The sequence below is a fragment of the Grampus griseus genome (assembly GCF_964374135.1).
Source record: "Grampus griseus genome assembly, chromosome: 10".
Lineage (NCBI taxonomy): Eukaryota > Metazoa > Chordata > Mammalia > Artiodactyla > Delphinidae > Grampus > Grampus griseus.
In genome coordinates, this window is record NC_139004.1 from 63,294,166 (window position 1) to 63,307,923 (window position 13,758).

The window sequence follows — 13,758 nt, forward strand, 5'->3', positions numbered from 1 at the left end:
TGCTCACGCCCAGGAGAGCCTGGGTGTGTCTAGGAAGCAGTCTTGGTTTCCTCGTCCCGGCGGGGTCTTTTCCAATCCCTCTCCCCTCCCCTCCCTTCCGCCCTCATTCTGACTCTCTGCAGGCCTAGGTAGAGCCCGGTAACCTTCCTCCGCCCGCACCAGTCACAGGGGCCGGCACAAGAGGAGCACCAGGTGGGTTCATGAAACCTGTGGCCGAGAGTAGGGTAAACCGAGGCTACCCGCGGTGGGCAGGGTGTCCGTGGCCAGCGGCCACTCCTGAGTGACCTTGGGGAAGTCCCCTGCCCGCACTCCTGAGTCTCAACATGGCCCAGTAGAGCGTGAAGCCAGCGGTTGTCTGCGCGCCAGGGCCTCCGACCTTGGCAAAGGTGGCGGAGAAGCCTTGTTCCAGCGGACCTCCCGGCAGGGGGAGGGCCCACGGTTCAAGCCTGTAACAAAGGAGTCTGCTGCCTGCCTCCGGTTCTCCATTCACTTACTGAGGCACGCGGATTCCAGGGAATGACCCACGTCACTGCCCCTTTCACGGCTGACAACACTGAGGCCGAAAGGCCCCATCCATAGACAGGCAGTGGAAATGCAGAAAGGATGGCCCACCAATGCTCTACTCAAGTCTGAGCTGGTGGGAGGCATGCCCCGTCCTGCCAGGCTGAAGAGAGATCCCCAGTGGAGTACATGGCGGGTTGCAAGCATTCCTTCACAGATGAGCAGGGTCTTGGCGATTTTGTGAGTGGCCTGGCACATTGCGGTGGGCAGACAAGAGGTCTCTGGGCCTTGGGAGGAAGGGCCAAGGGCTGAAGAGTGGCCATAGCCACAGGTGGAGAGAGCAAGGTGATCCAGGAGCGTATGCTCCCACCACTTGGCAACAAACAGGGCAGGCAGGCCAGGCCCTGAGCAGGAGGGATCTAATCTTGTGCTGGGTGTCTCTGGGCCAGCCCTTCCCCCTCTCTGGGCCTCAGTTTCCTTATCTGTACCTGTAGCTGAGGGAAGGCAGTGCTGCCTGGGCTCAAGCAGGAAGAGAAGCGCCTTGTTGACTTCCTCCCCAGAGCCTAGATTTCCTGTTCAGCCACATCTAGGGGAATTGGAAGGCTGAGGGCTGGTCTTCCCTCACTCATTCCCCACTCACTGGGTAGCGTCACAGCCATTGCCAAGCCGTTTTACACCTGATAAATGGGGCATGACCTGCCCAGCCTCTCTCCCAGCGTTGTTGGTAATTTGTAGTGCCCGGTAGTGCCCAAAAGACAGCCTCCACTTGGTCCACCTGCCCTTGACCCCCTGCAGTACAGCCCAGGGCCCTTACCCAACCCCACCACAGATGTGCACACACCCACCTGCACCTCTCCTACACCCCCTGCACACATACATGACTCCACAGTCACAGGAATATGGTGGTGTGTACACTTACCTGTGTCACACGGACCCATCTGCTGTTGAACCCACTGGCAGGGCCTCCATATTGCATAACTTGGGTGGCAGCTCTGTACACGTGCATGTGTGCAGACTCACACTGCTCCATGGAGTGCGCACTGAGAGACCCAGGCATGCAGAGGCCAGTGCAGAGTGCATGTGTATTCCCACGTACTTGAGTGCCCTGGGACATAAACACATGCTGATGAACACACAGGTCTCACCCAGGCCCAGCTCAGCCCCAGAGCTATTCTGGGCCAGGCCCGAGGCCAACAAGGTCAGAGACTGCCAGCTCCCAACAGGCCCCAGCCACTGTGTCACAGGCCTAGGCCAGCCAGCCCCCAACCCCAGCCCAGGCTGAGTCCAAGATGCACTGGATCTCAGCCTGGCTCTGTGACTAGGGGGATCCTCGCTCCCTACCCCCTGCTTCCCCAGAGCTGAACCTTGAGCTCTGGGGTTTCAGGCTCCAGAAGAGAATGTCTACAGGATCCCCTGGCCCCTGCCAAATGACTCTGCCCACAGCTTCCAGCCCAGAGGCCCTGGAGGCTGGACTGGATCCCTACAGGAAACCCAAAGGAACTAAAAATAATACACAAGGGACAAACAGGATTCTGCAGGCCAGCGTTCATGCCACCATGCGTGGAGGGAACACTGTCTTCCAGGGAAGCCAGGCTGGAGAGCATGGGTGTCCAGAGCTCTGCCACCCCAGACCTGATGGGCCCAACTGGGAGTGGGGTGCAGGAATATATGGGGACCCTCATAAGAAGTAGAAACAGTACTGGACAGTGAGCAGAGCTCTGGGTTAGGAGCTGAAAACTGAGTTTGAGGCCCCAGTTCCTGAGTGACCTTAGGTAGGACACAACCCCTCTCTGGGCCTCAATTCTTCACAAGTAAACAGGGGGAGGAATAAAAAGGTGGAAAAGGCTTTAGCTTTCAGGATGTCCCTCTCACTATGGTGTTTAACACTGGAAAACTGGAAACACGCAAATATTCGAGAATAAGGAACTGAATGAACCAAGTATAGTTGGGTTTCATACAATGTAATTTCACACTGCCTTTAACAACAGTGACAGCAATAATCATAACGACTTGCATTTACTGAAGGCTTGTAATGTGCAGGTGCCATGATACTGTAGTTATACCCATTTTACAGATGAGGGATTGAAGCTTGGAGAGGTTCAGTAGCCCACTAAGAGCTCACAGCTGTCAATATGACCATGACCCATAAGTCTCCATTTTCAGCTTTAATAACTTCTTAAGTTATAAAGTATAAAACTACAAATTTACAAGAAACATAATTTGAAAGTTTCATTCCTTATATTTTCTTTATGCTAATTTCATCGTGAATTTTGGATAACTTTAATTTTTTTCTGTCAAGTTTTGCCATCTCCAAAGGGCAAAAAAGGAAATTTAAATAATTAAACTTTCAAATGGTGTCTCTTGTAAGTTTGCAGTTTTATACGTCTGAGGTGATTAAAGCTTAAAACTGCACTAAGCCTTTTGGGCCATCTTGTTATTTTAAGTCAGTCTGACTCCAAAGCCTGCATGACAGTACTGTGTTTGGGGGATGTGGGGATCTAGGATGTTGTATTGGGAAAAAGCTCTGGGAAAAAGGTATATGATAAATAGCATACAGTGACATTTCAGCTGTGTTCAACAGCCTGCTGGGAGGTAAAGCACACTTGGAGCAGAGGCCACATCAGGGGACACTGCGGACACACATGATTGTATTCCCTCTCAGATTTCTTCACTGGGTTTTCCCTACCTTTTGGTTGGAAAGAAGCAACGACACCCTCCCCTCCTGGGCTGAGCTGTCCCATCAAGGAGAGCCAGCTTGTACTCATCACTCCCATAATCGTTAGATCATATAATCCTCCCATCAGCTCTGTGATGAGAGTCTTGCCCTCTGCATTCCATAGGTGAGGACATCAAAGCAGAGAGGAGTAATGGTTTACTCAAGGCCACTGTCAGGCTCACTAACCTCAGCCCAGTCCAGCCAGGCTTCTCTGACCCCATTGTCCCTGGCTGGTCAGTGTGGCTCTCCTAACAGATGGCCTGAAGAAATGGCGGGCAGAGAGCTGCAGCAAGTGGTTTGCCTGACGAGGGCAAGCCTGGGGAGTGTGGGGTGGCCCAGCCCACCCAGTCCCCATTGCCTGACGAGGGTAAGCCTGGGGAGTGTGGGGTGGCCCAGCCCACCCAGTCCCCAGACTGCCACCCACTGTCAAGGGTCTTCTCGATGGACCAGCTGTCCTTTGCCAGTGGTTTTCTCATTTTCCTGCCTGCCCTGTCATCTCCTAGCCCTGACGCCTGTAGGTATCCGCAGCTGGCCCCCTCCTCTGCTGCAGCCTGCCTTGGTCCTTGCCCATCTACGGCACCACCAGGCAGGAGCCGCAAAAGACTCTGGATCTACAGGGTCCCCAGTTCTGAGGGCAGGCCCAAGGCCCAAAGCACCCCAGCCTGCACAGGTCTCCACTGGTGCCCTTGGTGATGAGGAATGCAGGGGTCCAACACCTGGGCTGCTTCTCAGATTAATAATAATGGAAGGAAGGAAGGAAAGGAGAGAGGCGGAGGATGGATCAGAGGAGTCTCCCTATCGCAGGCCTCCCCACTCCTCTTCCAAAGTCCTCCCCAGGTCTCCACAGCTCCTCCGAGCCTCCCTCCCTCAGTCCCTGGGTTGTCAAGGCTCACTCTGAGGTCAGGACCAGAGTGCAGTGTGGGCCAGGTTCAGTGTGAGGTCAGGGTCATGGCTCAGACTGGAGTGAGAGTCAGAGCTCAGGCTGGGGCAGAGGCTGAGGATCAATCAGAAGCAGAACATGGTCCTCCAGCCCTTCCAGGGGGAGCCCACCCTGTCCTGTGGGGTCACAGATGCTGGCTCCTTCAGGAACCTTCCATCACACCCGCAGCTGGCTACTCTGACCATGCCATCCCCTGTTCCCCCTCTCCCTCCCCCCTGCTCTGGTGTCCAGGGTGACCAGAGCTGCCTCTGGGCAGGAAGCCAGCCCAGAAAGCGCAGGATATCCCCGAGCACCTGTCACCATGGCAACCTGCCTGCCATGCCATTCCCAACACCCCCAATCTGGGTCCAGTACAGTTTTTCAAATTCAGAACGTCAGAATGGGAAGGGCCTCCTAGATCAGCAGATTCCAGCCCCTCCCTTTTGTCCCAAATGAATAAACTGAGGCCGGAGTGGGGAAGGGAAGGTGGGACCTGTCGTTCAAGGACCTGACCCCATCCTGCCCTCCCTCCCACCCACTCCCGGCCCTATGTCGGTCTCGGTCGGGTTAGGGGAGTGCGGAGTCTGGAGTGTGATCTCCGCAGCGGGGCGGGCCCTCCACCCAGAGTGGTGTGGGAGCGGGCAGCACAGGAACCAGACACCGACAATGAATAAATGATGCCCACTCGCAGCCTGCCTGAGACCAGATCGCCACCGCCGAGCGCCGGCTGGCCCGGGGGTTAGTCACCGAGCCAAGGCGGCCCGGCAGGCATCCCTCGGCTCCCCTTGACCTGCTGCCGAGCTGCGCGGAGCGCGCGAAGATGGCGGGGCAGCGGCTAGGCGCGGGGCCGCTCTGGGCGCTGGGCGGCGCCGCCCTGGGGGTTTGCCTCGCGGGGGTCGCCGGGCAGCTGGTGGAGGTGAGGCGGGGCGGCGCGGAGGGGCTCGGGGTGGCTGTCACCCTCCAGGCAGAGGGTTGGGGGGCGCCTTACTGACCAGCAGCTGATTTTTCCCTTCCTCTTGCCCTAGAGGACCTGACTTAATGGGGAGACACAGCTCTATCCCACGTGCTTCCAGGCTGTGGAGGAGACCCAGCCCCCAATCTTAGTGTCCTTGGTCGGATGGGAGGGCACAGCCTCTGATTTCAGGAACATTATTCTGATGGGGGAGACTCACCCTGACCTTAGGGATTCCCGGTCTGATTGGAGATACAGCCGGGCATCAGCGAGTGTCTGATGGGGGACACTCAGCCCCTATTCTATTCTAATCTTTGGTCTAGTGAGGTCGAAGGTGGTGGGTGGGAGGCAGGAGGGTGAGGACATCCTTCCTAGAGCAGCCATGTGTTGAGTTAGACTCCATGCTGCACACTAGGCCCTGGAGGGGAGGGGCAAGCAGGGCAGGGCCCAAGGACTCAGGGTCTCACTTGGTCCTGGTGATAACTGGGAGCTAGCAAACGTTTCTGAGCGGGCAAGAGTCATGAGTCCTGGTTTGGAAGGAGAATAAATCAGAAGAGGGCACACAGTTGGGAGAACTGTAAGGAGCTGCTAAGATCGCCCGGGAAGAGGTGAGGAGGACGGCAGGGGGGTTGGCCAGGAGCCTGGCTGGGGCCAGGGAGGGAAGGGTGGGGGCCATCTGCAGCCTCCTTGGCTGGCCCCTCTGTACCCCATTCCTGCTAAGCCAGGAAGGGGAGTCAAAGAGGCTGACCAGACCCAAAATTCTGGAGCATTAGGCTGGAGGGAGAAGGCCCAAGAGGCAGGACAAGGGAGGAGTGGGGTCAGAGCCTTGTAGGCAGTGGCAGAGTGGAGACAGCAGGGAAACAGAAGTGTAAGAGACAGCCAAGCACCCAGGAGAGCCCTCAAGGGGCAGGTGCTGGGGGACAAGATGGGAGAGGGAGAACAGGGCACTTGTTCCGTGGGGTCTGAGGGGACACAGCCCTGAACTGGTGGGTCTGAGGTACATGGAGACAGAGCCCTGCACCCCCTGTTCCTGCTGCTGACCAGGGGGTGTGATCAGAAGGCTGGGCTGGAGTCAGATGTCAGCTCTAGTGTCCCTGTAAGGGGAGCCAGGCTGGCTTGAGCCCCATGGAGTGTACTTGGTCCCCTCACCAGCTGCCCTGAGGCCTCAGGCGCAGAAACTGAGCTGGTCTGGCTGTAGGAGAAGCCTGAGCATGGGGGTCAACTCACTTCTGAGCCAAGGATTCTTCCCTCAGCCCCCAGGAAAACATCTTCTCCCAGCCCATCAAGGGAAACTGCATTTCAAGTCCATCTGCCTGCCATCTGCCTACAGCCTGAACGAGGCCCTGGCTGAGTCCAGGCGATCCAGGGAAGCACCAGAAAGATGAGCAGGGCTAGGGTCCATGGCACCACCCACCCCACCCACAGGTATCACCCTCCATCAGCCTGTGAGGTTCTGTTGGAGGCCAGGCCTCCAAGCTTGAGTTCAGACCCCTAGCAGTGCCCACAAAGAGATGCCCAACTGTTACCTGTTTCCCTCTACCCAAGACCCCTATCAGGGTGTCTTGAACAAAGCTGGAACAAGAATGTGTAAGAAGTGAGCTCTTGGCTGCCCAGGCTCTGAATCTGAGACCTTTACCGTGGCCCTCAGAATCTTCCAGTTATATAACCCAACTGGGCTAACACACTGAGCCTTAGTTTCAGGGAACCCTGCCACTGCCCAGACCTTGGCCCTGACTCTACAGATGGGTGCCCAACCACATGCATGTGTATCCAACCGCACGTGCCCTATACCCACAGTGCCCAGCCCTAACCCCATATGTGTGCCCCAACCCCACACACATGGGCCAGACCCCACAGACATGTGTCTGAGCCCGCAAATGGGTCCAGGCCCCTGGGATGATGCTGAGGAAGGATATCTTGTCAGTTTTACCACTCAGGTTGTGTAGAGAGCTTCCCAGACACTGCTGGAACCATCCCACTCAGATGGAGAAACCGAGGCCTAGAGAAAAGAAGTCTCCTACCCCAGTTTGCCTTGGTTAAGAGAAAAGAGCCAGGAATCATGTACCACTCCTGGGCACACAGATCCTCTGGGTTACCTGGGACAGGTTGCTGATCCTCTCCAAGTGTCCCCAATACATGCTGAAGGGTGGTGTCCATTAGATGAAGAAGTACCTGGCTTTTGGTAGGTGCCCCATCCATGCTTATGCACCAGAGGAAAGACTGGACAGATGGTTGAGCTGCGGGTTGCTTTTCCTTCCCAGAGAGCTGGAAGAGACTCCTCATGTCTGTCCTTATTTGGTTAATCAGGGGACAAGGCACTGCACAGATGCCCCAGGATCCCCTCTCCCTCCAAGTACTAACCCCCATCCACACCCCTCAGCCAAACTTGGTGACAGAGATAGGGTCATATCCCTCTCAGCCCCACAGGTCATGTATAGGTCTTGCTCCCACCCACCAGAGCAGGGCCATGTCCCCTCAGACTCCCAGGACAGGGTGGTGTCCTACTGGGAAGGTGGGAAGTGGCGCGCTGTGCTCTGCTCACGATTGCTCCAGCCGTGCTTACAGCTTTTGGCCTCCAGGTGTCGCTACTGCACTTCAGACATATTATCTAGACCCGTTTTGTGAGGATTCTGGCCTAGCCTGGTCAGAGGCGGTGACTCAGGTAGGACAGGTGACTGCTGAGGCCACCTGGTGGGAGTCCTGGTCAAGTAACAGAGTCACGGAGCCCTGACTCCAGTTCCACACCCCACCCCACACTGGAGGTACATGTGAACAAAGTCCCACAGAGACAAGGCCTTGTCTCTGGCCTTGGTCCTGAGACCCCATCTGCCAGTGTGGAGGAGCCCAGGGCCAGAGCAGGAGGAGAGAAGGGCCCTTGAACCTGACTGGGACAAGCCATCCACCTTTGCCCCTTGGGCTTTGGTTTCCTCAAGCATCAACCCTTGCACTCCAAGTTCCCAGCTCCATGGTTCTGGGGCTTTACCCTCTTCCCGTTCTAAATCTGGAACCTCCCAAGGTCTGAGGCATTGTTTATGAACGTCTAAGACACTTGCTTCTAGGAGATTCTGAAATGTTAGGACTGAGTGAGTGCTTGCTGAGACCTGGGCCTCTCTCGGCCCCGTCCCAGCCCCTGGCCTCTGCCTGGCTCATTCCACTCTCTCCTGACCCACAGCCCAGCACGGCCCCACCCAAGCCCAAGCCGCCCCCGCTGACCAAGGAGACGGTGGTGTTCTGGGATATGCGCCTGTGGCACGTGGTGGGCATCTTCTCGCTCTTCGTGTTGTCCATCAGTGAGTAGCTGCTCCCCCCATCACCGCCCCCTGCCGCTGCCACAACACAGCAGGAGCCCGGCACCGCCTCATCACCCCTCCACCCCCCCGCTCCACCCCCAGGGGCTCAGAGCAGCAATTCCGGGCAGTGCAGGCAGGCCAGGCGCCCACAGGAGGCCCGCTGTGGTTTCTGGCACCTCCTGATCCACATAAAGTCCCTGTGGAGGGCTGACAGGCCGGTGGTGACCTGAAGTATTCTGCCCGACCGGCGATGCAGCCACACGGCAATTATGGTAATTACAGGGGACTCCACTGAACCAGGACGAAGACGTGTCATTTTTCCCTATCGTTGGCCTCCTCATGCTTTTTCTGCAGTTTGGCCAGCTTAAAACACCCACACCCAGGGGCCCCAGCAAGGCCACCCTTGGCTGCAGCTCAGCCCAAAGGCTCCCCAGACACCCAGCAAATGTGGCTCCCAGGCTGCAAACCCTGCACTGTCAAATACCATTTCCCTGGAACGACTCACCTACCTCAGTCAAAAGGAGGAGACCCCCTTCCTCTCTCGGACCTGGGAGTTGCTTGATGCGAAGTCGCAACAGAAGCCGGTTTGGCATGCTCCCTTCAGTTGTCCTTCCAGAGTTGGGGTCTGGAGTTGGGGAAAAGGGGGCCGAGAAACGCCGACTGGATGGCAGAGGCCGCCAGGGTACACAGCAGAGTCTGACAGAGGTTCCTACAGGCCAAAGGGAGGAGTGGGGCACAGGCAGTAAAGAGAAAGAAAACACACTCCCCCAGCGAAGAGTTCATGGAGGAGGGGTCCTCCAAGCTGTAGATAGGTAGGATGGATGAGTGGTTTTGTGTTAGGCAGCTGGAAAGGCATTACAGGCAGAGGTACAGTGTGGGCAGAGGTGCAAGGAAATGGTCTCCACACAGGTCTCAGATAACCCCCATAAGACGTTTACTGAGTGCACCCGGGTCAGGGGCTAAAGGAGCATTTAAGTCCTAGCTGGAGCTAGCCTGGGGGCAGGGCTGACCAGAAGGGCCCATCCAGATGCGGGGGCTCCAGGGGAGGCAAGGACCTCTAATTTGCATGTGCTTCTCCTGGCACCAGAAGTGCCCTTCCACGCCCCCATGTCTTCCCGGCTGGAGTGGGAGCAAGAGCCTGCATTTTGTTCCTAGCCACGGCCAATGATCAGTCAGGCTTCTGAGTGGAGGCCCCACAGAGAAACAGCTGTGGCTGCAGCCCCAGCTCATGTGTCCAGAGAGGGGAATAACCCCCAGTACCAAGAGGCAGGGTTGGGGGAGGTATCTGCCCTGCAGAGGCCACAGGAGCAATCCAGGGTGCAGGTCCAAGGAGCAGCTCTGGGGCACCCCAAGAAGCAGGGATGAGGGCACCATGGGGCCTCAAGACACACAATGGTTTCTCCAGGGCTCTGCTTGGCCCTAGATGGTAGAAGTACCTGGGGCCACATAGGAAAGTTGCAGTGTCAGGCCCAAAAAGGCACTTGGACCTCAACCACACAGACTGACTTCCTCTCCTAAACCCATTTCCTAGAGAAAGGTAAGGGATAGTCCCAAAGGCCTCTGAGCAACAGTTTAGCATTTGTTACCCTCTATTCAGGGCTCTAGGGAGTAGGGAACGCCATCTCTTGGGGAGGAAACATCTTTCCCACTTCCCTGTCTGCTTGGGCCTAGGTGGTACAGCTGTTTGTGGAGCATCACCCCCAGAACCTTGTGGAGAGAGCTGGAGTTGGATGGGGTACCTCTTCGGGGTCCCCTCCAGCCTGGGGACTCCTATCCCAAGCCCCTGCCTGGGCCTGGAACTCGATCCAAGGAACTTTGTTTCTCTCCTCTTTGAAGAGAAGCAAACAGGCCAGGCTGGGTGGAGCAGGCCTGGAGTGAGGGGCGGTGCTGGAGTCCTGCTCTGACTGCCAATAGCTGTGGCTGAGCTCCCTTTAAAGCCCAGGCCTCCAGCCTTTGCAGAGAGCATGGGCATGGTCCTGAGGAGGCACCTGGTGGGGTAGCTGGAAGAGGTGGTCCAAGCCAGTAGGGTGGAGGTCCAACCTTGGACCTCTGGCATACAGGGGTCTGGAGAGGACCAGAACCCAGGTTTTTGGGTAAGAAAGGCAGACCTACTGCTGGGACCCTTGCACAACTAACCCCCCACCATGTGTTCCTGGATGCTGTTGACACCCCATCCATTTATTCAGGAGTCCAGTCCTGTCCTCAGCCACAAAGGCTTTGAAACCATCTCATTCATTTGTTTTCTCTCATTCTGTGAGTCTGGGGGAGACTCAGTGGGACCACAACATTGGCTGAAGGGGTTGCACAAGATGACCCCAAGGGGTGCTCCAGCCCAGGCCACATGGGTCTGATCTATCTTCCCCAAAATAGGCCTGACTTGTCCGCCTGGCCCTCCTGCCCCTAGGAGTCTGTCAGGAAGTTATGTCTGGTCATCTGATTTATAATAGGAAGCAGCTCCATCCCCTCCCCTGAGGCTGGGGCCAAGGTGGTCAGACTGTAGGGGCCTTAGAAAAATAAACTCAGTCCAGCCGGGTCCTGGCAGCCCTGCCCTGCCCATCCCTAGACAGGCCAGCTCCATGCCCTGGCCAGCTTGCATGGGCACAGCTGCCCTGAGCCAGAAAACCACTCCTGGAATAACCCTGTCTAAGGTGAACGCGCCGGGGCAAGGTCTGTGCCCTCTTTCACGCTCTCACAGCCAGGAGCAGCCCTGGCTTCTCCTCAGGGAGGTTGAGGAGGATGCAGCCATGTCCTCCAGGGTCTGAGGTGCTCTCAGGAGCCTGGGGAGGAAAAACTAGGATGCACAGGAGCCCAGAGGCCTGGGTTAGAAGCACAGGACACCCTCCAGGAGGCTGTAGCTTGAGTCATGGTCCAGCCCACTGCCTGCCCTCCAGGACCTCTCAGTCTAGTCAGAAAGACCCACCAGAACCAGGACTGGTAACACAATATACGGGGCCAGTGCAAAATGAAATTGTGAGCCCCTCTGTTCAAAAATCATTAAGAATTTCAAGGAAGTGACAGCAGAATAACAAACCAAGCACAAGGCCCTCCTGAAAGTGGGCCTACTATGTGAAGCCAGCCCGGCTCAGGAAAGATATTTTGAAAATCCCAGAGCCCACAGGGGTTTTGTCAAAATGTGGAGCCTCCTGAGAGGGTCTCTTGGGTGGGACACACATAGGTAGATGGAGACAGGCCTGAAATTTGGGAACCATTCCTGGGGTGTCTGAGCTCTGGCTCTTGCCAAGCCTGCTCTGTTTCCCCGTAGTTATCACTCTTTGCTGTGTCTTCAACTGCCGCGTGCCACGGACCCGGAAGGAGATTGAAGCCCGGTACCTACAGCGAAAGGCAGCCAAGATATACACGGACAAACTAGAGACTGTGCCACCCCTCGATGAGCTCACAGAAGTCCCTGGAGGTGAGCAGGCCTGGCCCCCAGCCCCGCCACCCTCCGACTCTGCCACACTGGCCAGTTCCTCCATCCTGCCACCCAGAGTTGCCCTATTCCTCCCCTCCACCTGGTTCAGGGAGGGGACCCAGCCCTGTTTTTGGAGACCAGAGCAAAGAAATGGGTCAGAGTGAGGCAGGGAAAACAAGGAGCTATTCTGCAGGTAGGAGAGGTTTGGAAGGAAGAAGGAATGAAGGGCTGGACTGGGAGGCTCTGGTGCAGGCCCTAGGACCCTGTCTCACTCCTGTTGCACCCTTTTTCCTCTGCTCCACAGGTGATAAGAAGAAGAAGAAGAAGAAGGACAGTGTGGATACAGTGGCCATCAAGGTAGAGGAGGATGAGAAGAATGAGGCCAAGAAGAAGAAAGAAGAGAAATGAAGAGAGCTTCCTGGAGGTGGAGGCTGGGGCTAGCTGGCCCTGGGGCTCATAGTCCTGGCCAGAGTCCGGACATCTTAGACTCCAAGCTCATACATGGACCATAGAGGTTGCAGAACACCCTCTCCCTGCTCAGAGGGGGTTGCTGAGGCCCAGGACCCTGTCCTAGAGCCTACTGGGGCAAGGATATGACTTCACTAGGTGTGCTGCCTCCCAGCCTGGACTCCACTCCTGTCACCCCATCCAAGTGGCCACTCAGCAGAGGTGGTCTTGGGCCACTGTCCCTCTGTAGACCCAAAGTGGCCTCTACCCACCCATACATGCCTCTGTCCCCTCTTCTGCCAGGCACAGCAGTGGCTAAAGGGGTAATGGGATGTGGGTTTCCTTCTGGAAGGGGATGGCTGACCCGGATGGGCTAGATGTGAGGCCACACCAGGCTGGCCATGAGGAGAGAGAGGGTCACTGGGGGAAGCAGGGGCAGCAGAAGGTTCTCGAACTTAGCTGGATAGCAGCTCTGGTGATGAAGGGGCTGCCCCAAGCCTGGCAGGGGTTCTGTCCCAGGGCAGTGAGCAGAGGGAGCCCAGAAGCAGAACCCCCAGCATAGCAGATACCGAGCTCTAAGCAATGGGTACACTTGTCTTACACGCTGTGATGCAGCTGAGGCTGCTGGAGGGCCTAGCATGAGGCCCATGGGCTCAGGGCTAGGGGCTGCAGGGGTGCAGAAGGCTGAGGCCAGTGGGCCAGAGAGAGAAGGGCCCCATCTTGGGAATACAGGGAAAATTTGAGAAGCCAAGGGGGACTTTGGGTTTTTCTGCTGGCCCTTTCTAGGCTCAGCTGTGGTAGCAGGCGTCAGCACCCCAGGAGATCACCGCAGGGGGCAGTTAGGGATTGAGGTAGCAACCAGCCTTCCACGTGCTGAATATAACAGCCCAGAGCTTCCTCTTCCATTCTTAACAACGGTGCCTAAAAGAAGCACTGCTAGCCAGAAGGTGAAGGCTCAAACTTGACCTGGGGACTGAATCCTTGGGGAGGGGAGATGCAGAGAAGGGTTTCTAGATGGCAGCGAACATCAACTGAGGTACTCAGACCTGGGCCTGGAGACTAAGGAGACACCGGAGATCTCCGAGCCAGGGGGAGCTGCTGGCAAAGCTGACGCTGACTCTGCAGCCTGCAGAGATTTGTAAATAAAGCTGAGTGCCTTCTCATACCCGAGTGACCTGAGATGACCCCTCAGGATGCCCCATCCCTGGAGCACTTATGTGGAGGGTGATGCAGTGATCGATGATAGGTGGTGTAGGCCAGGCTGACGTTCCCTCTCCTGACTTTTCTCCCAGCCTGAATTCAGATGAGCTGGAGGGAGAGGTGGTGGCCAAGAGGCAGAGGGTCAGCTGCAGCCAGTGGGGCCTAGCCCTGAGGCAGGGCAGCAGGACCAGGGAGGAAGCTGCCTGCTCTCCACTTGCCTCTGCTCCACACCCTGGGTTTCAATAAGTGGGTGCTTGGGACACAGAGGAGTCAAACCTGGATTCTGATCTGGACCTGGACCATTATTACACAAGAAGAGGG

At 56.8% G+C, this 13,758-nt stretch overlaps 1 protein-coding gene across 1 annotated transcript; it reads left to right on the forward strand.

The window, feature by feature from the left end:
* Positions 1–4,956: 4,956 nt before the first annotated feature.
* TMIE (transmembrane inner ear) lies at positions 4,957–13,352 on the forward strand (the record flags this gene model as incomplete). The annotated part of the gene is made up of 4 exons (XM_082664739.1): positions 4,957–5,052; positions 8,261–8,378; positions 11,641–11,790; positions 12,095–13,352. 4 exons carry the CDS (start codon positions 4,957–4,959, stop codon positions 12,196–12,198), a joined length of 468 nt encoding a protein of 155 aa, XP_082520865.1. The 3' UTR covers positions 12,199–13,352.
* Positions 13,353–13,758: the final 406 nt, after the last annotated feature.